This window comes from Triticum dicoccoides, unplaced genomic scaffold (genome assembly GCF_002162155.2).
Source record: "Triticum dicoccoides isolate Atlit2015 ecotype Zavitan unplaced genomic scaffold, WEW_v2.0 scaffold137800, whole genome shotgun sequence".
NCBI lineage: Eukaryota > Viridiplantae > Streptophyta > Magnoliopsida > Poales > Poaceae > Triticum > Triticum dicoccoides.
This window is the reverse complement of record NW_021197554.1, coordinates 15,546-41,707: the sequence shown is the minus strand read 5'-3', so window position 1 is coordinate 41,707 and position 26,162 is coordinate 15,546. Positions and strand designations below refer to the sequence as shown.

At 41.2% G+C, this 26,162-nt stretch overlaps 2 protein-coding genes across 2 annotated transcripts; both read right to left on the bottom strand.

Moving 5' to 3' along the window:
• Nucleotides 1-952: 952 nt before the first annotated feature.
• On the bottom strand, nucleotides 953-1,662 carry LOC119343700 (mavicyanin-like). Its single transcript, XM_037614524.1, has one exon. The coding sequence runs from the start codon at nucleotides 1,589-1,591 to the stop codon at nucleotides 1,076-1,078; it is 516 nt and encodes a 171-aa protein (XP_037470421.1). The 5' UTR covers nucleotides 1,592-1,662; the 3' UTR covers nucleotides 953-1,075.
• A 2,850-nt stretch (nucleotides 1,663-4,512) lies between these two features.
• Nucleotides 4,513-5,028, bottom strand: LOC119343694 (mavicyanin-like). The gene has a single exon (XM_037614522.1). It carries the CDS (start codon nucleotides 5,026-5,028, stop codon nucleotides 4,513-4,515), a length of 516 nt encoding a protein of 171 aa, XP_037470419.1.
• Between the last annotated feature and the right edge of the window lie 21,134 nt (nucleotides 5,029-26,162).

The following is a 26,162-nucleotide window of genomic DNA, read 5'->3' as shown; positions in this document are numbered from 1 at the left end:
GTTATTTTAACCTCAAATTGCATATAAATCAAATACTAGCACATATATATATTTCCTCCAAATTACTAAACTCACAAATTAATAACTATATAAAGCATTGCAAGAGCTAATCTAGCAATGAGAGATGAAAGGACAAAGTTGCTAACCTTTGTGATCATTTGAATGGATGGGGGCCTTCAAATCTTGACAAATTTTGGGCAAAATGTGTGATGAGCTCGAGAGGAAGAGGGGTAGAACAGAGAGGAGAGGGGAAAGGGAAAGAACAGAGCGAGCTCGGGTGGACGAAGGGTTTATGTAGGACGACCTTTAGTACCGGTTCGTGTCAAGAACCGGTACTAAAGGTGCTGGAGGGGGCCTAGACTGACAACATCCTGCCACCACTCTCATTAGTACCGGTTCGTGGCACGAACCGGTGCTAAAGGTTAGCCACGAACCGGTACTAATGAGAGCGGCCCGGCTAGCCGTTGGAACCGGCACTAATGTATACATTTGTGCCGGCTCAAATACAAACCGGCACTAATGTGCTTCACGTTTGACCCTTTTTCTATTAATGTAATAGGGAAGAATTCATTCCCCAAAAGCACCCGTCACCCACTCCCATGGCTCTCTCTCCCTCGACGGTGATTGTCCCGTGCAACACCAGAAACAGGAACATGTATCACACTCCATCATCCAAAAAGTAGGGATTTTCCGAGCCGATTTTGATCCAGTATGTCTGGGGTCGGGGGCATCCTAGTTGTTCACCATTTGTTGCAGCTGGTTGTTCGGGACAGTTCATTTACAATCAGGGGCAATACTAATTGCATGTCTAATCTAACTATGTATTTCTGTACTACAAGTTTAAATTACAAAATTGTTGGCTCTCATGTTTTAGAATGAACGTGTTTCAAGACAAATGTTGTATAAGACCAAAAGAATCTTTATTAATAAATCCTCCAAAATGAATCAGCAATACACAAAGCCGGAATACACCCAACATACACATAACAACTTGATCATACACACAGATAGTTGCTAGTAATAATTACTTGAATATACATAAAATACACATGTGCCTGCGACTACAGAGATGCACTCAAGCCATGAGGCCGGCAATGGCAAGCAAAACGGCAAGGCCAAATCCCGTTGCCTCCACATTGGTGGCAGCGGAGACAGGTGTCGGCGGGGGAGCATTGCTTGCACTTGGGCCGCTGGCCGGGGCGGGTGACGTAGAGGAGGATCCTGGCATGACATCGATCTTAACCTTCATGCCGCCCGCGCAATGACCAGGGAAACCACAAATGAAGTACCGGGTGCCGGTGGCTGTGAGGGTGACAACATCATTCCCGGAGTTGAAGGTGGTGATGGGGTTGGCCGTGCTGCAAGAGTCGTAGTCTGCCTTGCTGACTTCAAGGACATCGTGTGCCCGAGGGGAGTACTTGAAGACGATCTGATCGCTGGTTTGGAAGTTCCTAGAGGACGCCCAAGTGCCGTAGTTGGTGCTAAGGTCCCATGCACCGCCCGGCTCGCCCACGTTGTAGATTGCCGCTGACGCGGTGCTCAGGACGGCCATCGCAGCCACGGCGAGAAGAATGGTTCTCCTGGCAGCCATTGCGGTTGGAACTGTAAAGAGAGCTAGCAGAGGATATTATAACTTGTAAGGCAGGTGTGTATCGATCCTTGAGCGGAGAATGTGTTTGCTTTCCTAGGAGGCAGTGTCGGGTCCTATATATAGAACAATACAGGCTACACCCGGTGTGATGGAGAAACATGTGCGGTTGGTGGGAGCGTAGAATGAAGTTTGTGTACCTGGATTTTGGACTTTGAATATTGTGTGTAGGTGGGAACACAAGCAGCTGGTACGTACTTGATCAAAATAGACTGAGGATGTGAAGACCGGGCTGTGCTGTTGGCGTGCTGACCATTTCACGCGTCCCTTTCCTTTTTCTTCAGTATCGACGCGGTCTACAAGAACATGAGGTAGACTATCACGATCCACATAGCTTCTTTTTTTAGGGGATCCACATAGGTTCTGACGTAGATCCAATTGTCCAAAGCATTATTTTGACAAAGCTTTTTTTTATTAGTAGATTTGACATATTAAATAGACCCTAAATTTTTGTTGTTGGAATAATTTAATTACAACTACACCTGCAAAAAGAAAAATTACGAGTACAAATGATACAGTTGGTCACTATAATGTTATCCTAAATACCTAAGTTAATAGAGCTAAACTGGCAATTAGTACTACTCTATTAATAGAAAATTGGGGGTCCTACTCTCTGCACAGGTGCATGGTACGGGTGGCCTGTTGCGTGCCTTGATTTTGATCGCAAACACTACACACTAGTGTAGAAACTTGAATTTCTCAAAAAAAAAGTGCAAGAAAAAGCACAGTGATCGCTGTCAACTATAATAATATCTATGGTCAATCATAGTTGCTCGTACTTGATAAGAAATTACGAGTGGACATGCAGCCACGCGAGGATGAAATCTAGGACGTTAATAACTCAGAGATTCGTGCAGTGTGCATACCATAAATTATGTATGATTTCTACCAACGACTTAGAAAGATGGTATTAGGAGCGTATCTCACAGATCAATAATTGCACCAGACCCACTAGGCTGACAAGAAGAGTTAATCTCTCATTTATATGGAGCAGATGTCCAATGGCAATCTGCACCACCACTCTGCATTTATTCTCCAACCCATCTCATCCCGTAGCTCCTCACTAATCCTCCTCCCATTCACTCTCCATCCAGCAGTTCTCCCCCTCCCGTATAACACCATGCATTAAGTGCATTTGTCCCACATTTGTTGACTAAGCGGGATTACACTCGTTTGTGTTGAGCAGCAGGCCAACGACAACATTTATCAGAGAGAGTATCTGCAAAGAGTCAGTTGTCCAACACATTTTCTTCTAGTGGTAACATTAGCTGCATCTAACAGATTGGATTGATCATGTGTGTTCAGTTAGCTACCACAATGCGTGTTTAAACTCTAAATGCTACTCACAAAAAAAAATTAACTCTGAAGACTGGTTTTTGCTATTGCGCTAGCCTAACATGTGTTAATGTCTAAGTAGCCCTCTCGTGATTGTGAGCATACATTTGGGCGCCCATAATCTTGACGTACATAATTACTTGATTTTGATTATATGAAACTTAGTCTAGCTAGCCATGCACTAACATGGTCAATGTAAGCAAACTAAAATCAAATATGACTATAATCACATGAGTCCACAGACGCATTGAGTGAACTATTAAGACGTTGCACCCCACCCCAGCTGCTCATTTAAACAGATTGCATACTTTCTGCAACATTTATTAGATCCCCATTTTGCATTTATGTAGCATGCAATTCAGAAAGAGGACAGACTGGTATTATGTACAGACGTCGAATACTTGCTCACTTATCCCTACATATTGCTGCAGTATTCAATTAATCACTATATTAAGTGTGAATCGCATAGCAGCATCCGTCGGTCAGGATAACATCCTCGCGTGGCACCATGTCCCAAAAATCCGCGTCCCTTTTTACGGAAGGTTTCAAATTGTGGACTGATTCTAATAGCAAGATGAGTATTTTCAAAATCAATGTGCTTGCTTTTTAAATGACACGTTAAAGTATCTCGTAATGAAATTTTACACATGCGTAAAATACATCTTTGCACATGTGCCAAATTGTTTTCCCTTTTTTTGCCACTTCAAGATTTATTTTTGATTTTTTGGAGAATATATATGATATAGAGACAGTGATCCAATACAAATTTCTACTGTTGCTGCCAAGATAAATATGACCTTTCATTTTAGAAAAAATTTAGTTGAATTGCAGGCTGAAAACTCCATTTTAGCAGTTTTAAATGTGCTAATTGTATGTATCCAACACTAGTATCAAAACTAGTCCTTGTCGCCATGATACATCTAGGTTTTCCCCATGTGAATGAATTACTCAAATCACCGCAAAGTGCTGAAATTTTAATTACAAGTTTGGGTGCAAGGAGAGAAATTCTATTGCTCATTTTTTAGATAGCTCACCAGTCATGCCAAATGGTAGGCGAGATATTCCCACCAAGACATAGCGGATATTTGTAAAATTTAATTAAGTTTAATAATACATCACACAGTATATTATTTCACTCGGTGATGTTATGTTGCAGTCCAGGATGATGCACTGTGGGTCAATTGTACGGCTCAACATGCATTTTACAATTCCTATCATGTTTTTTGCCTGGATGTAATTTAAAACATGTTAACTTAATTAACTGTATATGGTATGAAAGCTTACTTCTTGATTTGAATATTGGAATTTGTTCAACGTTGGCCTTTTAAGTTGGAGGTTGTGACTTTTTTTGTCATTGAAACTTGAAAGGTGTATGTGAAGGTGTAAAAGAAATCATTAAAGGCTGCAATATAATTAGTTCTCACGTAAAATTCACATAACTACGGGACTATACACACAGATAGTTGCTAGTAATAAGTACTTTTCCATACAATAATATACACATGTGCGTGCGACTGCCGAGATGCACCTCAAGCCATGAGGCCAGCAACGGCAAGCAAAACAACGAGGCCAAACCCCATGGCCTCCACATTGGTTGCAGCGGAGACAAGTGTTGGCGGGGCAGTGTTGCTTGCACTTGGGCCGCTGGCCGGGGCGGGTGACGAAGAGGAGGAGCCTGGCATGACATCGATCTTGACCTTCATGCCGCCCGCGCAATGACCAGGGAAACCGCAGATGAAGTAGCGGGTACCGGTGGCGGTGAGGGTGACAACATCATTCCCGGAGTTGAGGGTGGTGACGGGGCTGGCGGTGCTGCAGGAGTCGTAGTCTGCCTTGCTGACCTCGAGAACGTCGTGTGCCTGAGGGGAGTACTTGAAGACAATCTGATCGTTGGTTTGGAAGTTCCTAGAGGACGCCCAAGTGCCGTAGTTGGTGCTGAGGTCCCATGCGCCGCCTGGCTCGCCCACGTTGTAGACTGCCGCAGACGCGGTGCTCAGGACGGTCATCACGGCAACGGCGACAAGAATGGTTCTGGTGGCAGCCATTGAGGTTTGAACTGCAAGGAGATATAGCAGAGGAGATTATAGTGCAGGTGTTGTTGTGTTGGTCCTTGAGCGGAGATTGTGTTTGCTTCCCATGGTGGCTGTGTCGGGTCCTATATATTACATGCTATGCCCTGGTGGGTTGAACAGACGTGTGTAGTAGGTGGAAGCCTAGAAAGGCATACAGCTGGTACGTACTTGGTCATACTCAGACACGTAGGAGTATATATGATAATCATCGATCGACTGAACATCTGAAGACCGGGCTGTGTTGTTGGCCTGATGACCTTTCACGCGTTTCCTTTCCTTTTCCTCCAGTATCGACGCGGTCTACAAGACATAAAGTAGACTACCACAATCCACATACCTTGTGACGTAGATCCAAGTGCCCAGCTGCATTTCAACTCCCTCTAAAAAAGCCTTTAACTTCCTCTGTTAAAATTGTCAGCTTTCAACTACCTGATTTCCAGCTGGATCACAGATTCACAACAAATTAAAATTGCAGCTTTTAAATTTCAAGAAACAAAAATCACAACTCTCCTAAAAGCAGAATATATTTATGGCAGAGAAATCTGACATTAAACTCAAGAAGTAATGCTTTTGTATCACACATTTATGAAATTTGAAATTGGTAAAATGGTGTATTCAGCTTGCGAAAATTCAGCGGAACAAATGACTCACTTTGCATTATACTAGACTGTAAAAAAAGGGTTTAGATAATGGATAAGAATATGTTAAAATACAACTGGGTTCCCTTGTCCGACCGACCATACAACACTACAGTAAGCGTGCACATGCAACACACGACCTCCACTACTATTCAATATGTTAAAATACATAGAAACACAAAAATACTGAATTTCGTTACTTATGCATGAATCTATATTTATATTTTTCCAAACTCGGAGATCCAACATCCAAGTTTGATTTTTCCAATTTGCTTGGCTTTTCTTGTACCAAGATGTTTATTTAAGTCTTGATGCTAAATAATCTTCAACGTACATGAAGTAATTTTTTTTATGGTAAAGGAGATGGAGTTTAAGTAGTTTTGAGATAGCTCCAGTCTCCTGATACAAGTAATAATAAACGGTGGGTTTCATCAGCCGAGGTAAATGAAAAATGACAGATGTAGCTTAAACAAAAAATGACTCAGTAAACATTTACCAAGTAGCCTATATCAAGTAATCTGGAAGGAACAAAAATCCACACACCCACCAGGGACAACATTATACATACCCAGCAACCAGCATTTACCAGATAGAAATTCATTATACAAGCTCACCACACACTTTCCATTACCATGTACATTGAGCATATAAATCTTGAGAGAAATGGGAAGTAATGTTAGGTGATGAATAAATAAAACAACAAAGAGAGAAACAGTTTTAGGCAACTTATAAAAAGATTTCAATTTTAAAAAACCATGGAGGATCACGCGTTGCATCATCATTACATTTATGAAGAGACCAGATTGGCTGAGATATATACTCAAGTTATATGCAAATTTTTACTCCCTGCAAAAAAGATAACAATATGAAATATGTTGCACATGGCTTCATAGTTAGTGTGCGCAGATAACATCAACATTTGGAAACTGTAGAAAGTGCTTTATTTCACAATAGTCCAAGAAATGTACAGACATGTACTTATAGAAAAGCAACTCAACCAAACTCATCATTACTTACAACCAGCCACATTAACTTTCAATCAGCATGAACTTACAATACCCATTTTGCTTGATCAACAATAAGAAGAGCCACATGGGAGATAGATAACAAGAGCCACAGTCAATCACTAAAGTGTTTTGTCACCATTCTCCAAAATCAAACAGATGCAAGTATCATTACACGTAAATGTCGCTTAATACAAGTTAATGAACCGTTTCTGTACCAAACAAAATTAGTAAAGAATAATTGTCAGAAAATCAAATGTCATTCACAAAAAGGTGAGAAGTGATGGGTACTTACATCATTGTGTTACAGCAACAATTAACTAAAGAATATGTTTGAAAAGAGAAGATACGAGTCATGCCGGGTCCTATATATACGAACTCATGGCATGGTAGGTTGAAGAAACGCGTGTGATAGGTGAAAGCATAGAATATAGAGTACGCGGGAACACGAGCTAGGCATGCAGGTAGTACGTACCTGGTCATACTCAAACACCTAAATAGATATATAATAAAATAGACTGAAGATGTTAAGACCTTTTCAAGCGTTCTCATAGCATAGCAGCCATTACCCGCTGGTTCAATATGGACGCGGTCAATCTAGGCTCCAAGGAGACGTAGTTGACTATCATAACTCACAAACCTTGTAGAAGTATGGTCCGGCCACATATAAACTCTTACTCTAAAAAAAGTTGTAACATCCTCTGTTGAAATCGGCAGGTTTGGTTTATGAATTCCACGTCACAAATTTCAACTGAAAAGGTAAAAGTCCAATGTTAAAACCAAGAAGTAGAGCTTTCAGCCCCGTGGATTAAGCCGAAAAATAACCGATATTGCATCATCTGGAATTGCAAAATAACAGGTCATGAAAAAAGATTGAATGATATATTATATTAAAATAAATTTTATCTAATAAAAAGATAGATATACCATTAGTGGCACCAATGAGGACTACTTTTGATTATTGTGAAGAAAATTTTCTTGAAGGATAAGTACACGGGAGACGGAGACGGGACATGCGCAACAACGTTCGATAGAAGTCTCTCGTCTATATGGACTATTTGTCGTACATGCTCATAGCATCATTATGCTACTCGCTCCGTTCCAAAATAGATGACTCAACTTTGTACTAACTTTAGTATAAAGTTGGGTCATCTATTTTGGAACGGAGGAAGTAGGTAAGAACATCTACAGCCAGACACTCTAAACCCCTCTCATACGTCCGGACGGACGGTCCGGTTAGTGAGCGGTAAAAAAAAACCGACCCAGACGGGTGTCTCAAATAGGCCTGAAACGTCCAGGCGCATCCGCCATGTCGGACTGACGACTGGGTCCGACACAGAATTGCCCCGAAACCCAACAGCTCAACGGGCTTCTCCTCCGGTGAGGGTGCGACCGCCGTGTGGCGCCGCTTCGGCTCGACGCCCGAGGCCAAAGTCCGGCTATTTGAGCTGGCCGACGTCCCAAACTCTAGCCACAACCTCTTCTGCCCTCTCCGTTGTTCCAGTCGGAGCACATTTCTCTCCTTGTCCATCTCCCTCTTCCCTCGCCGTCCGCCCTGGCCCGATAAAAGAAGACGACCTATGCTATACTCACGCCAGAGAGCCACTCCGGATCGAGGAGGAGATCTGGGCGAGGCGTGTCGCCCGCATTGTAGCTGGCCTGCCTCCGGACTCGCCAGAGCTGGAGGAGGAGGAGTAGCAGGACGAGGAGGAAGAGGAGCAGCATCCGGTTCCAATGAAGGTGGCGGATCCGGAGGTGGCGGATCCGGAGGTGACAAGAAAAGTTCTTGGGCTTGAGAAGTGAGCAAGGAACCTAACATAACATTCCTATGGTTCCTCTGTCCCGGTCTTGCACCACTCTCGTATCCATCAATCAAAAACTCGAGTTCCTTTTGGATTTCCTTCTTGATCAATGACATCCGTCATCATGTTTTTTTTTTTCATTTTGGATTTTAAAACAGATTGATTGGACTTGAATTCCCACTTGATTGCTTTTTCTCTCTCCTCACAAAACAAGCTATGTTCTCCTATATATTTCCTTCAGAAAAAAGGAAAAAAAAAGACCAAAACAAGCTTTTTCAAGATCGGTCACCATGTGTGCCCCAGTGTATGTTCAGAGTGTTCCAACACCGCATGGATAACGGACAGTTGAAGAAAAGATGATAAAATAGTTTTTTAAAATAAATAACCAACTCTAGATGATAAAAAGCAGAGTGAGGGGAAATCATGCAAGTTGTTACTTCGTTGTGCACTTGCCTCAAGCGCAGGCGCAATTGTGAGTGATGGGATCCAAAACGGAAGTGCCCACACCTGTTATTCAAATACAATATTTTCACTTAGCGTAAAACATAGCATCCTTACATCAGCAAACAAGAAATATAACATCGCTCTGGCGGCCCGTGGAGGGGAGGGAATCCTGGTGCCTCGGCTTCGGCTAGTCGATGGTTTAGGATTTTCAGTCCTCGCATGGGTGACACTTCTTCCTTGAGTCAACCTTTCGGGCTTCGATTCTCCTATAGTCCGTCTGTCGGGACGGATCAGACGGGGGCCCGACGTAGAGTCCTGCAAGCTCTCGGGGCGGCGATGTTAGGCCTTCTCGTCGCGCGTACGCGACGGCGAGATTTGGTGGCAGATTCGTCAAGTTAATTACAAGAAAGTGGCACAACTAGGGCTAGATTAACAAATTTGTGCAACCTTTTATTTTATTTTTTGCAAATGAGTATCTGTTTCGGGTCGAGCAGTAACAAATCGAACTTGAGCAAGATGAAGGAACAGTAGTGGGACACGAGAATCTCAAAATATACATTTCCAACTATTACAAGCAACTTTTTGGGCCTCCGGTAGACAATGCGGTATTCCTAGATGAACTGGTGAAGGAGGATATACCTCAGCTCAGGATAGATGAAAATGAGATTTTGTCTGCTCCTTTTACTGAGAAAGAGGTTTTCGAAGCTATCTCTCAGATGAAGCCAAATAAAGCGCCAACACCAGATTGATTTCCTATGGAATTCTATAATAAATGTTGGCACATTGTGAAGGATGACCTAATGCCCATGTTTCAGGACTTCTTTAATGGCCATCTGCAACTCTTTCATCTTAACTTTGGCACCATAACGTTGCTACCAAAGAAAGAGGAAGCGATTCGAATTGAGCAATTCAGGCCAATATGCCTTCTAAATGTAAGTTTCAAGATCTTTACGAAAGTAGCCACTAATAGACTGACACAGATTGCCCATTCTGTGGTGTAACCTAGTCAGGCTGCTTTCATGCCCGGAAGACATATCCTGGAGGGGGTTGTTGTCTTGCACGAAACCTTACATGAAATCCACTCGAAGAAATTAGATGGGGTTATCTTCAAGGTGGATTTCGAGAAGGCATATGATAAGGCCAAATGGCCTTTCCTTCAGTAAGCCATGCATATGAATGGTTTTTATGGGGCATGGAGAGATCATGTGGATTCCTTCATCCAAAAAGGTAGTATCGGGATTAAGGTGAATGATGACACGGGTCATTATTTCCAAACGCATAAAGGCCTGCGACAAGGGGATCCGATGTCCCCTATTCTCTTCAACATTGTGGCAGACATGTTGATGGTACTCATAGGTCAGGCTAAGGAGAAAGGCCTGGTAGGTGGTCTTGTCCCACATTTGGTGGATGGGGGCGTTTCCATTCTACAATATGCGGATGACACAATCATATTCATGGAGCATGGCCTTGCAAAGGCGGGAACTATGAAACTAGTTTTGTGCCTATTTGAACAACCGTCAGGTCTAAAGATTAATTTCCACAAGAGTGAATTATTTTGCTTTAGTAGGGCAAAAGAGAAACAAGATAACTATATAGAATTGTTTGGTTGTGAACTGGGGTCACTGCCTTTCAATTATCTAGGTATTCCAATTCACCATCGGAAGTTATCTGATAAAGAATGGAAATGTATCAAAGACCGATTCAAAAAAAAAAAACTAAGCTGCTGGAAGGGCAAGCTTATGTCATATGAAGGGAGGTTAGTGCTAATTAATTCAGTACTGACCAGGATGTTCCTCCTATCTTTCTTTGAGATACCTAAAGGGGTAAGAAAGAGATTAGATTTTTATCGATCTCGTTTCTTCTGGCAGTCGGACGAGGTTAAGACAAAATATCACTTGGCTAGATGGGATATTATAGGTTGACCTAAAGACCGGGGGGGTCTCGGGATTGAGAACCTTGAGATTAAAAATAAATGCTTGTTAAGCAAATGGATGTATAGGTTATCTCACGAATCGGGAGGCATGTGGCACAAATCATACAGAATAAATACATTCACTCTAAAACTCTAGCACAGGTGACCGTAAGACCTATTGATTCACCATTCTGGAAGGGGCTAATGAGAATAAAGGAGACTTTCTTCCATAGGGTGAAATTCGTTGTTGGGGATGGAACAACAACAAGGTTTTGGGGGGATACTTGGCTAGGCGAGGCACCGCTAGCCCTACAGTACCCTACCCTGTATAACGTTGTGCAACGTAAGGAGGATTACGTAGCTACAATATTACAGACGGTTCCTTTGAGTATGCAGTTTCGGCGGGCTTTAGTAGGGGAACGATGGACTTGCTGGCTACATTTAGTGCGGCGGTTGATGGACGTTCAGCTTGCAAGCCAAGTAGACGTCGTGCACTGGAAGTTGACGGGGAATGGAGTGTTTACGGTTAAATCTATGTACCTTGACATTATTAATTTTGGCCCAATCCCAAGATCGCTACACATTCAAGTCAAGGTGCCTCTGCGCATCAAGATTTTCATGTGGTTTGTGCATAAACAGGTCATTCTTACCACGGATAACTTAATTAAGCGGCGATGGGTTGGTAGTTCATGATGTTGCTTTTGTGTTCATGATGAAACAATACAACATTTATTCATTGATTGCCCTCTTGCAAAGTTACTTTGGCGATCTATCCATATAGCTTTTAATATAACTCCTGCATCTAGCATAGATACGTTGTTTGGGACATGGCTAAATGGAGTGCAACCGGATACTGCGTCAAATATGCGGATTTGAATATGTGCACTTCTTTGGGCTATATGGAACTAGAGGAACGATATGATTTTTAGTGCATTATATATTCTAAACTTCTTGCAGGTTATCTTCAGAGCTACGGCATGGATCCGTATGTGGTTGTTACTCACTCCTACGGCCTCCATGGGGCATTTGGCTACTGGGTGCAACCGATGGGAGATGGTAGCATGGGCTATCTTCAACTGGTTTGGATGACGGTCGCATAATAGGATAGGTCCTTGATGCCAACTGCATCTAGCCGGTGGTGCCTTTGCTTTTTTATTATCTTTGTTATTTATGTGCTCATGATGTGAGATGTACTTCAGATACCAGGTTTTGTTTCCGTCGAACCTTTTTAATAATATGGTCGCATGCATCTTTCGGATGCAGAGGCCGGGGGTAATCCTTATTTTTTTAAAGTACTCGGGACATGCCCACCAACGTTGGATAGAAGTCTCTGGTCTATTAGGACTATCTATGGTACATGCTCATAGCATCTTTATGCTAGGTAAGAACATCTACAACCAGGCACCCTAAACACCTCTCATATGTTCGGGTGGACGGTCCTGTTAGTGAGCGGTAAAAAAAGCCGACCCCGACGGACCTCTCAAATGGGTCTGAAACGACCTGGCTGGTCGGCACCCCTCATATCCAACTCAAATATGAGGAGGCCCGGGCGCGTCCACCACATCGGACTGACGGCCGGGTTCCACATTGAGTCACCGTGAAACCCAACAGTCCAACGGGCGTCTCCTCCAGTGGGGGTGTGAACGTCGCCTGGCGCCGCTCCAGCTCGCCGCCCGGTGCCAAAGTCCGGCTATTTGAGCCGGTTGACGTCCCCAACTCTAGCCACAACCTCTTTTGCCGTCCCCCCACGACTTCCCCTATCTGAATCGTTTGGCGGCGCACAGTTGACAACAAATCCTAATCGGAACGGGGCTATCTAGCTACCTTAGGGGTCACGGGCCAAATTTGGTCGGAAAATAATATGCTACTAATCTTTAAGCTGAGAATAAACAAAATATTAGCTAACAAGTAACCGTAATGTAAATGAAATAGGTCACAATACGTAGAGACCACAAATGTCTGATTATTTTTTTACTGCAGTTTACGTGTACATGCTCCAATCTGTACTCTACATGCATTGACTTCTTTCCATAGTAGTTCAAGTATAAAAATATGGACAATGATATTTGGCAACAGCGTGCCCGATAGCAAAAGTACCTTATCATACCTGTCAATCACCCGCCAGCTAACCAGGCCGATCACCCCGCCAGCTAACCAAGCCGATCGCCGTACAAGGCCCAACAGAAAATGCCACCCCCCCACGACGCACTTTTCAGATCACAACTTTCCCCCAGGCACCTTATCTCCCACGCAAGTATACCCTCTCTCACCCTCCCCACCACCCACACGCCCCTCCCCCCTACACAGCTGCTCAAAATAACACCAAAGACCTACCCCTCCTCCAGATCTGGATCAAACCAGAGCAGATCATCAGGGAAGCGGCGGAAATTACCAGGGATACAGCGAAGAAATCACCAGGCAACATCACCTCACCCTGGTAAGAATCAAGACTCATCCAAAATCTCCAAAAAATTCTGCTTAATACAAAGACTTACCCCATCCCCACCCCACTCCCTCCCAATCTGTGCAAAAATTACCATCCTTCCAACTCATGAAAACAGAATAAGCAAACTTCTCTCATAATTCTGCCTATTGCAGTGACTTACCAATCAACTAAGTGCAAAATTACCAGCCCCTTGTAGTTTTTGCTACCAACTTTATGCAGCATAACAGAGTACCCAACAAAATACCCCATTCCCCTGCTACAAAAAACATAGATTTTGTGTCTACCATGAAAAAATAAAGACAGATAAAAGGAAAGAGGAACCTTTATTGATCACAAAGTTCATTCTCTCATACAATGGAAGATGCATTGCAAAAAAGGTTCATTTTTAGTCTACAAGAATGTTATACTGCATGAAGTAAACAAGTTATCAATCTGTACATAATAAAAGTTATCATCCACTTTAGCTAAGTACTAACGTTGGATAAAGAAAAGTGGTGCCTTTTAATGAAGATGCTCATGTTGTATTGTAATTGTCCTGTTTAGTGTTCTTTCCAATCACCCCTGCGATTCTTGCCTTCAAACAACTGTGTAAAGAGTAAACAAAACAATGAGTTTCAGAAAAAGAGTCAACACGTGTAAATGTATACTAACGTGCAAACGTAAAAACAAATCAAGCAGGAGTAGATAAATGGGTGCTAGCAGAGAAGATAATGCAGAAGATGAAGGAGGAGGGAGAATGCATGAAGAGGACGATGCAGCGCGCACACCAAGCAGCAATTCTGCATACCCAAACATCATGGGAACAGGTAAAATTACCAACATTATTGTTTACATATCATCAAGGAATGAAAAACCCAGTTTTATACTTTATTGCTGAAGTGGGTTTGAAAATTACCAACATTGGTGCACACATATTACCAGGAACAAAAAAATGCAAATTACCAGGGTTTTTTAGGCAGAAAGAATACTTTACTATTGAAGTGGGTTTGAAAATTACCAGCATTGGTGCATTCATATTACCAGGTTCAAAGTATGCAAATTACCAAGGTTGTTTAGGCAGAAAAGCTACATTCACTAAATCTTCAGAAAACTACCATGATGGAAAACTGTTATTTACCATGTAATATTCCACTAATCTACCAGGCCAAATTGCAGGTGCTCGGGCAATCAACGCAAACAACAGCTTGCCCAGTGATGGAACAAATGCACATAGTGCTGGAACAAATGCAAGCACAGGAGCTGGGAGCCTTGGAGAGCAGACAATAAGCGAACCAGCAACTCCAGAATCTGCTGGGATCGACGCTGATATGGAAGGCAGCAACATGGAGGCATATTCCGCACCTAAGCCACCTTTACAAGGGACAAAATTTGACACCCTGAAGAGCGCACGTGACCACTACAACACCTACGCGCGCATGACTGGCTTTGCAATTAGGCAGCAATTCAAGAAAGAGAGGGTTGATGGAACTATAAGCAGGGTGCTACTAGTTTGTACAAAATATGACAAACGACGCAAGGACAGTGATGAGCTGCAAGATGTGGAAAACCCAGCCAGCATTGTCAAGAAGAGGAAAAAAAGAAAGTTGTTAGGTCTGAATGTGAAACACACATGTACCTATCCCATGATGATGCATGGTGGACTGTTGACCATTTCGAGGACAACCACAATCACCCCCTGATCAAAAAGCCATCCCTAACAAAATTCTTATCATCACATCGGTACATTCCGAAGGAGGAGCAGGACTTCTTGAGGGTTCTGCATGGATGCAACGTTGAGACTGCGAGGCAGATGCAACTGATGTCATGGTTCTACGGGAGCGCTAAAGACGTACCCTACACGACACAAGACATTGCTAATCAACGAGCTAAGTTCCGTTTAGAGCACCGCCACAAGAACGCTGGGAGCACAATTGCATACTTCCAAGAGATGAGGGCCGAAGATTCATATTTCTACTGGAGAATCAAACTTGATGATGAGGACAGGGTTGAGAACTTGTTCTGGATAGATGGCGCATCACGCAGGGCATATGCAAAGTATAATGACTATTTGTCATTTGATACGACATACATGACAAACATGTATAAGATGCCGTGTGCACCATTCATTGGAATTAATAACCATGGTCAATCCATCCAGTTTGGGTGTGGCTTCGTTCGAAATGAACTAAAGAAAAACTTTGTGTGGCTGTTTAACACATTCCTCCATGCAATGGGTGGTGTTGCCCCCAAAAAACATCATCACAGAGCAGGACTTTGCAATGAGGAGTGCGATCGACGAGGTCTTCTTGAAAATAATACACAGAAATTGCTGCTGGCATATAATGAAGAAGGCGCAGGAGAAACTTGGAAAACTTATGGCTGATGATAAACCACTAAACAAAGTGTTCAAAGACTGTGTCGACAATAGCTTGACTGGTACGTACCTAATTTGTTGACCCATTTTAATTACCACACAACAAACTTCAGAAGCCATATGAATATATGTGAAGCACAAGTTACCATGTGTGGGTCTACACAAGTTACCATGATCTGGTTGGTTGTATTACCAGGGGCAGTTTCATTGGACCAACATCAAATTAGAATGGAAACAATGTGTGGACATGTAATCACCGTCTGGGAACAAAAGAAAAATAACAAACAATTTTTTTAACATTTGATAATAGCAAAAAACGGGTCTGGTTATTTTGTACCGGAAAAACTACATATGTTGATACCAACTATTGGTTTAGAAAAGTTACCAGACTAGGTGTAAGACAAACAAAAAAAAAGAAAATAAAACTTTCACATATCAAAAAGAACAAAAAAAGATCTGGAAAATTTGTTCAATGAAGTTACCATCTAACAACTAAGAAAAGTTACCAGCATACTTGTACTTTAATTACCAATGATTGTGTATGATGTTGTAATTGTCTCATGTTTTGTGTATCACAGAGGAAGAGTTTGAAAATAAATGGTGGGCAATGATGGATGAATATGGCTAGATCGACAACGAACATTTTCACTGGCTGTGGGAAAATAGGAAATGTTGGGCCCCAGTGTACTACATGAAGCATTTCTTTCCATTCTTGCAGACAACTGCAAGGAGCAAGGGATTCAATGCTGTGATCAAGAAGTACGTGAAACCCAACAACTCATTGATTGAATTCGCAACTCAATACACTGCAATCCAAGAGAAAGTAATGGTGGTTGTGGCGAAAGAGCAAGTGGACACAATTTACAAAGATGCAGACATGTATTCATTGAACCCAATCGAGTTACACATGCGAGGGATATACACACAAAATTTGTTCTCCAAGTTCCAGGTAGAGATGAAGCTAAAGGCTGCTTACGGATGCGACACTTTGCAAGATGGAACCTTCAGGATGTAGTCGCTCTGAGGCATACTACCAAAGTATGGGGATAGGGACTACCATGTGCAGGCGAACAAGGATGAAGGGGTATACTCATGCAATTGCTGCAAGTTTGATCGCCACGGGCTATTGTGCGCACACATACTACGAGTAATGGAACAGATTGGAGTCTACGAGATACCGAGGAGGTATATCCTAGATAGGTGAACATGGGATCCAGAAGAGGATCTTGTTGAGCCTGATTACCAACAGCCAACAGTTAAGAAGGGTATGACAGAGGAAGGAAAAAATATCATGAGATAGACATCAATTCTGAATGATTTCAAGGAACAAGCAAAAGATGCTTGCACTACTGATGAAGGGATGGCATTGGCAAGGAAACACGTTAATGCTTTCAGAGACGGCATGGATGCACTATAAAAGAGGCAGATAAAGAAAGCAAGAAAGGAAAAAGATGAGCAAAAAGAAGCACAAAGGTTTTCTTCACCACCATGGACTAGTGCCACTTAAGGTGTCCTAGTAGCGCATCAAGGAAGCATTCCTGTCATGCATGTGTCTGGCAATATTTTCCAGTTCCGGGGCTCACATGCCGAGGGATCCCAATCATCAAACACAAGAGTGATACTAGACCCACCAAAGTCTACTACGAAAGGGCGTCCAAGAGAGAAAAGATTCCAGCACCCATTTGACATTGCAAAACCAAAAAAAGAGAGGAAATGTAGAGTCTGTGGGTCGATAGATCATGATAAACGCAAATGTACCTCACCCATCCCGCACTGAGAAACTTGAAGCGCAAAACAGTTAGATGGGCATTGAAATGCAAGTTATCGATTTTACTTATCAATTTTACCCATTTTATTGTTTAAACGGTGTCGAGACACCATGTAATGAAAAGTTATCAGCACTGAAACATTTAAGTTATCGTCCAGAATGTAATGGAGATTTTCAGAAATGAGAATGAGATTAGTTATTGTTCTTTATTTGTGAGCAAAATGTTATGACGCCATGAAATAGAAATTTATCAGCACCTGATAAAGTATGTTATCAACATTGACTAACATAAGTTATCAGCAAAAATGTATAAATAAGATAGTAATCAGCCCAAAAAAATGTATAAAACTATCATCGTTCTTAAACATAAATTCAAAACTTATATTGGTGCAAATTTCTCACCTCAATTACTCCTTGTTGAACAAGTGATAGCGCCATTGGGTTCATTTGTTAAGAGGTTGGTCCAGCCACATGCTTGTCAATATCTTCCTCAGTGCCGGTATCTGCTCCTTAGTTATTGTCGGGATATTTTTACCATCCTAGAACTCCAAGATCTTGAACGCGAAGAAACCGCAATCAGTGATGTAAGGAAAAAACAAAAAATGTGGTAAAAAGCAAAATAAGATATGCAAAAAGGTGAACGAACTTTTAAAATGCTACACTACTAAGTTACCGAGTATTTAGATGGAAAAAAATGATGGAGTACTAGCCAAAAAAACTAACCCATTGTCCTGTTTGAACACATCGATGTACACAAGATCATAGTCTTGGATCTGCTTACTCGAGTCCTTGTACGCAATCAATCAGGCTTTTTTAATGCCATTCATAACTTCGTCGCATGTGTGATGAGCGAAGGGCTATCTTGTGGACGAAGAGAATCAAGAATTTCAAATCGTTTTGCCTTGAGATTAAGGCACAAGACATACCAATGCCTGTCCTTTGGTAGAGGTCCCAACTTTTGCAGTGTTGGAAACAATAGCTGTTAAAAAATGTGAACACAAAAAGTTACCAATGCATTTACAGTTAAAAAGGCAAAGTTATCAGACCACTGACAACATATGTTACCAGTAGGCATACATGAAAGTTACCACAGAAAAGTAATATAACTAGGTACCAGCTAAAATTCTTTAGTGGTATGATGTGTGACAAAACCAAAATAAGAGCCTGATAAAATTGCCTGTTATGCCAACTAAAAAACAACCTGTAGGATTTAAAAGAAGAAAAGTATGTAGTTTACGTAAAAAATTACCTGACTTTGGTGACTAAGTATGTAATTTGCATCACGACGGAAATGTTTGATTAGGAACTTGCTCGTCGTATCATGTATGAAAAGATATACGGACAGCAACCATGGAAAGATGATCTTCCCTGGGGGTCAGAATCAGAAAGAGTTCGGATGTGGAGCTCTGCAATATTATTCGAAACTTGACCACCTTCTATCACACTATTAGCGAGCTCCTCCAATGTGACCCACCGCCCATCGATGTCAATAACCCTAATACTGGAAATCAAATAAAGAAAAAATAGTATATAAGCCAATGTTTTGCCAGTAAGGGGTCAAAAATACTAGAGAAAAGGAAAACAATAAATGTCATTACTGTTTTATCCTGGAGTCAACTGAATCAGTGGTGTGCTTGATAACTTCTGCGTAAATAACCTCTTCAAGTGCAGATGCTATGAGGCCACAATATGGAGGCAGAAGGAACTGCGATGGGCGGCTTACCCTAACTTTCCGAATGTACGATTAGGAGTCACACTGGCTGAATGATTACCATAGGGAGGTTGAATAACTGGTGTAGCAAATTCAGGGCTGGTGGGGTGGTCTAGAAGAAAAGTGAAGGGAGTTATCAGAGTTGGGAATGATGGAAAGAAATATTATGGGAAAACAAAAATAAAAGAAGTTATCAGAGTTTAGAACAGTAAATTATCAACATGAAGAAAATGATGTTATCAAGGTTGGCAGTAGGAAAAAGTTTGTTAAAAAATCTTCCTATCAGTACCTTTTACAGAAGCGTAATTTGCTTTTGCTCTAACAATGGCACGTTCGACTTCTTCAACCCACATAATTACATCGTCGTCTTCAACATCCGCATCATAAACTAGAAATTGACGCTCTTCAAAAAGTTGCGATCAGGTCAGTTTGCGATCCGAAAAAAGAAATGCCAAATATGTGGAAAAAACAGCTAAAGAAAAAAGTGATAGATAGTACAGAATGATGATATAATTACTGTAGAGAGAAAAAGGGAAGAAAATGAGGGGGGTCAGGATAGTTAAAGGGGCAGCATAAATGTCTTAGAATGGTCTGTGTGTGCGTGCAGGGAAAGGAGGGGGAGGGGTGTATTTACAACATCAATAAAGGAAACAAAGGGTTGAAGTTATCAGCATGGTGATAGCAAAAGTTATCAGGGTATGATCACAAATGTTACCATTTAAGTAACTAGTTAACAAAAAAAAAATGAAAACATGTAGGTACCTAGTTAGAAAAAAAATACTAGCACAACATTCGCAAAAAGTTATCATGGTGAAAGTTACCATGCGATAAAATGGTAAGCTGGAAAACAAGGTACAATATCTTTCATGTAGAGCGCTGTATTTATCAGTTAAAAGTAGAGCGCTACAATTATCAGTGAGATGTTAGTAGAAGTTACCAGGAATAAAGGAAACAAAAGTTATCAGCATGGTGATAGCAGAAGTTATCAGGGTATGATCACAAAATTTACCATTTAAGTAACTAGTTAGCAAAAAGAAAAAGAAAACATGTATGTATCTAGTTAGAACAAATAATACCAGCGCAACATTCGCAAAGGTTATCATGGTGAAAGTTACCATACAATAAAATGGTAAGCTAGAAAACAAGGTGCAATGTCTTTCATGTAGAGCGCTATAATTATCAGTGAAAAGTAGAGTGCAAATAATTATCAGTCGGATGTTAGTGAAAGTTACCAGGAATAATGAACAACAATAATCGCATAAAATACATCTACACACCAGACAACATAAAAATAAAAGAGTGTGAATGTGAAACGAAAACACATAGTTCATTACATAGCACACACACAAAAGCAGAAGTCATTACATGTGAAGGGAGGGGGGTTGTCCATACATAGGATAAAAAGAGCATAAATATACACACAAGGATCAAACTAAAAGCATAAAAAATGTCTTCGAAAAGCAGACATCCATCCCATCACTCTTTTGTGATAAAGCGAAGACACGTATATGCCTTCACTTACCAAGGTCAGCAGGCTCAGAGCATGAAAACAGATTGGAGTCGATAGGATTATCTTCTGCGTTCTTTAAATCTCGTGGCGCTGCCGCCATATGATCAATTGGGGATGCTGCTGCTCGGTTTTGGGAAGCATTGTTAACCGCTAGGAGCACTGCTGGTGCTTGATTTGTCGAAACAACCGCTGGGGCGGTGTTGGAACTGCAGCTGGGACTACGGCCGTCGTATTAATATCTGGTCCGGGCAGTGTGGGGCCAAAATCTAGGCCAAGAAAGCAAGATATGGTGGGGTGAAATCCCTATAGGCCCTATCAGCAACAACATCTTCTACATCTGCATTAATGCTGAATTCTTGGGCGGCGACTTGGTCATCCCCAGGTTGAGCTTCAACAAACAATGCATCTTCAGTTTCAATTGGTTCTGCCACTTGGATTGGGCAGATTCAACTTGAGCTTGAACAACACATGGTATTTTGACAGGAGCTTGGTCATCTTCAGCTACGGTAGCGCTCATTGGAGGAGCAATTCTTTGATCTTGATCAGCACAAGTTTCAGCTACGGCAACGCTCATTGAAGGAGCAATTCCTTGAGGTTGATCAGTAGAAGTTTCAGCTACAACAACACTCATTGGAGGAGCAATTCCTTTAGGTTGATCAGCGGAAGTTTCAACTTCAGTGCCAATAACAACATTGGCAATTTCTTCTACCACTTGAGTAATAGTGGCTGCTGCCACGAGCTCATCCACAACTCCAAAACCAGCATCTGGTGAATTCCTCACAGGGGCATTATCTTGCACAACAGCCATTGGAGAAGTGACCACGTGGGAGTCTTTAAAATCATCTTTCGCGTCCTTGGAAGCAAAACAAGGAGAAGACCTAGTTGCAACTGCAACTTTAGAAGACTTCGTAACCTTCCTCAGAGTAATCTTGGTCTTCTTGCTGCACACAAAGAAAAATAAACATTACCAGCTTATAATAACATTAGTTACCAGCTTATATTAACATTAGTTATCATATTATAGGTGCATACAACAGCTAAATATCACATTAGTTACCGGCTTATATTGACAGAAGTTACCAGCTAAAAAATAACTTTAGTTACCAGCTTGTATTCAAATTATTTGTCAGCTTATGGCCAACTTGGTTATCCACATAGTACAAAAATCAACATCATCACGAATCATTAATGAAGATGGTAACTAGGAAGATAACAAAGTTACCAACAAATTTATCATGCTAAAAATAACAATAATATTATAAGAGCTTTGACTATAAAAACTACCAGCCATTCCCATACAGATTATGATGCCATGCATAAAAGAGTTAAATTACCGGTATATATTCACCTAATTTACAAAAGAAAAATAAACAAATAGAGAAAATCATTTAGATATCATATAGTGAGGAAAAATAATATTCATAATCACCTGCGTGACGTGTCAGACGAGTCAACATCTGCCGAAGAACGCGCAGGATTACTAGGTATCTCCTTAGACATGACACCCACACTGGTAGACGGCGTTTGCTGAAGGTTGGCAACACTAATAGATGGAGCATTCGAACACCTGACAAGTTATTATTTGAAAAGGATATAGTGCACGTGAGAAAAATGTTACTGTAGACAAATAACACATGCTTACCAGCATATAATTACTAAAATTATCATGCAAACAAAGTTAAACTACATATTGTGCAACTAAAAAATTGAAGTTATTATCGTGAAAATAACTACTAAAAGTTATCAGCCTTACCATGATATAATTACTATTCATTCTAGACAAAAACACAGGCTTATTAAGGAATAGAAACTATCCAGACATAGTTACTTCTAATTATCAGAAGCTAGGTGCTAGGAAAAGTTACAACACAAAAGGGTAACAACAACTAAGTATGTACAAAAATGCAATATAAAAATGAAAATAAAAAGAAATCAACTAGCAGATGATAACAAACTCACTTGCGAGGATGTTGCTTCTTCCGCATGGGATTGGCAATTACTAAGTTAGTGCCCTTATCAGGGCCTACAATGCCAAGCTCATTAATGACTATTGCCTTGATACAACGATGTGTATCATCCAACGACGGCTGGTTAGAAACAGTTGTACCAGTGGCCATGGGCGGAGAAGGTAGGCGTAATTTCTTGTGACGCCTGGAATATTGCTTATCCAAGTTACGGACGAGAGAAGAACCTCACCTCTTCACAGAAGCATCAACAGCAGCCTCGTTTTGAGTATCCGTCATATCTGGCTGGTTATGCAATCCATCACTAGATACATTCCCGGAACATGCAGTAAGCATAATCTGAGACTCGAGAGGCTGATCGGTTCCTACAGTAGCAGTTCCATCAATTTCGGCTGACCCTACCGACACATTGGCAGTTGCAAACATGGTTGCACCCACATCTGCATTCGCTGCGCCACTACCTGAAGCATCATGGGCATTCGGTCCAGCACTACCCCCACTACCTGAAGCCTCATGGGCGTTCGGTCCACCTGAAGAACCATGGTAATGAACGTGAAAATCTAGATCTTCGTCAGAGTAACCATCACCGCCACCATCACTATCCTCATGATCAGAATCTGAACTTTCAACAGTTTGCTTGCCGGTATCTTTTACTTCACGCTAGCGGGATGCAGGACGGGTGCTTGTAGTCTTCCCGGCAGCAGAAGATAATTCCTTTAGTTGGCTCTGTAACACACGGGACATCCATGAGCTGTCTTCATCATCCAAGGACATGAACTCATTAACAAGACCACCCAGGAGGCCAACCATGCGAGACGAAAAGCGACCCACAATAGTAGAAGCTTTAGCAAGTTTCTGACAGAAAATCATGAATGAAAAAACAAATAATCAGGTTGTGAGAGACATTAATTACCATGCAAAAACAACTAAAAATACCACACATAGATAAGTTCAAATGAACTTATTCCAAAGTGAGAATCTAAAAAATAAAAAAAAAGTTACCATCCTAAAACAGTACAAGTTACCAGGTCTTTATAACAATATTTACCAAGAAAAGGAAAATAAAAATATATAAACACACAAAAAAGATTAAAATACCTGTTCAGAACAGTTTTGCGGTGCATGAACATGCATGAATTTAGCTAGACCTTGCAAGCCACCAAACAAGCAATAGTCTTGACCATATTGGGGCTTAAGCTGAAAAATATATGATAAAAAACGAAAAAAAATCGTGATAAAAAAGATGGCAGTACATAGAAGGTAAGAAAAATGACGAATGGGAAATTACCGATAATTTCCCATAAGAAAGCTTGTCCCTCTGGACATCCATCCGGAGAACTTTCAATGCCAACTCATTCATCCACACATTAATTGCAAAAGGACCATTAGGCAAGATGATACCAAGGCCGATTAAGTCAATAGCATCTATATACAGAAGCTGGAAAAACAGAAAAGGTCATTACAATCTAGCTGTTTGGCAGAATAAGATGTACAATCCAAAAATCATGGGAACAAAACAAGAATAGGGGGACTAACATTATAGAATAGGAGGCAGCCCGTCGTAGGCTTTCCTTTTGAAATGGCTTTGTGAAGCTGATCCGCAATAAATTTGCACCAGTTGAGGTTTTTTACATTGCCAATATTTTGCTGCAAAAAAAACACATGAAACAGAGAGGAATGTATGCACACAAGTTAGCAGGGGACATAAGTAGACACTTATAACACTGTTAAAGCATTGAATCACCAAGTACATAAGCACACAATTACCACATTATTGAGAAGTAAGTCAAAATTACCATATTGCAAGGCGTAAATAAGTTATCAGGTGCATTACTACATAATTACCACACTTTCAAAAAAAGTTATCAGGTGCATCACTACATAATTACCACACTTTCAGAAAAAGTTATCAGGTGCATCACTATGTAATTACTACACCTTCGTAAAAAGTTATCAGGTGCATTACTATATAATTACTACACCTTCATAAAAAGTTATCAGGTGCATTACTACATAATTACCACACTTCAAATCATAGAAAAAACAAAGGAACAGAAATTACCACACTCCAAAAATCGAGGAAAGTTATCAAAGTGCATATGTGCATAATCATCAGACTAAGAAGCAAAAAAGTTACCAGGTAAAAAACAGAAAAGAAAAGAGATAAAAAGTGTGAACTAGAAAGATATCCAGATGTGCTTACCAACACAGGATACCATCTGGTGCTGACCTTGTTGGAAGTCGTCGGCGCCATCACAGTGCTGGCAGTAAGCACAAGCCACAAGCACTTGAAATTGTCGTCATGCCGGTTAGTGCTCAAGATAAGGTTTAATACATCCATAGTTTTAGGAGAATGTCCAAGATCACCAAAAAGATCTCCCGCAAGCTCAAGCTGTGCATCTGTAGGAACCTTGAAATCCACCGCAATATCACCTCGGGGCACACCCATTATACGATGCACAGACTCTTCACTGAACGGTAACCTTCCGCCACCAGGTACAACAACCTCATGGGAATCAGGGTCGTATAAACCAGCAAGCCATTGAGAAAGCCGATTGAACAGATTATCACACTTGGTATTCCGCAGACTAGTGAAATCCATGTCATCGATTGTGGCCATTCTCTCATCTGACATATCCTTACAGGCAGTCACAAGAGCACTAGGAGAAGCCCTGTTCCGATCTGCTGGAGGCTTATGCTTATTTAAGGGGTTCACCTCCTCAAAGTCATCATCTAATTTGCGCTTCCTTGGCATTGTGACCTGACACACAAGAATAACAAAGAGAAAAAAGTGAGCATAAAGGATGCACAGCTGTTGAATTAATAGTCACACACATATTCTTATGATACATTGGTAACTTGTGAACATACAACAAGATAACTCATCCACAACAAAGAAGGACAAGGACATGTGTGCTTCTACTAGATATTGAATACCTGAATTTTTGTTTGCTTATAATACCCCAATAAAATGTATGTATCGGGCAAGATAACTTATGCAAATTAGGGATGGCAACAACTTACACACAAACACATATATTGGACATCACAGAACTAAGCATTAAAAAAATCAGTGACATGATAAATTTTACAGTGGAGTCCTGATAAATTATTCACACCACTGATGGTAATATTCACAATTAAAGTTCATGTGAGTTAAATGATGGCACATCCATCAGTTAGAAACAGAAAATGCATCAGGAAACGAGACACCACTAATAGTGCTAACAAAAATCAGGGAAATCGAGCCGTGTAGCATTTAGAGAAAACCATAGAAGTCAGAATCATGAATGGATACATCACTAATGGAGAATCGTGAATGGATACATAATGGTTTTGCATCTAGAGAAAACCCTAGAAATCAGAATCGAGTCGTTTAGCAGAGGGGACCAGTTCAAAAATTACGACAACTAGCCACGAAATCGAAAACGACAAATTAATCACTGGAACGATGGGCATGTGAAACACGGCCTAACAAATTGCATATGCACCACGAATTGAACGCATTGGGCGCATTTCTCGTCTGTTCTAACATGTGACCATCCCGACAAACAT

What these genes read in the sequence shown, in the direction of transcription:
- LOC119343694 (XM_037614522.1), bottom strand. Translation starts at nt 5,028, where the DNA reads ATGGCTGCCACCAGAACCATTCTTGTCGCCGTTGCCGTGATGACCGTC.
- LOC119343700 (XM_037614524.1), bottom strand. Translation starts at nt 1,591, where the DNA reads ATGGCTGCCAGGAGAACCATTCTTCTCGCCGTGGCTGCGATGGCCGTC.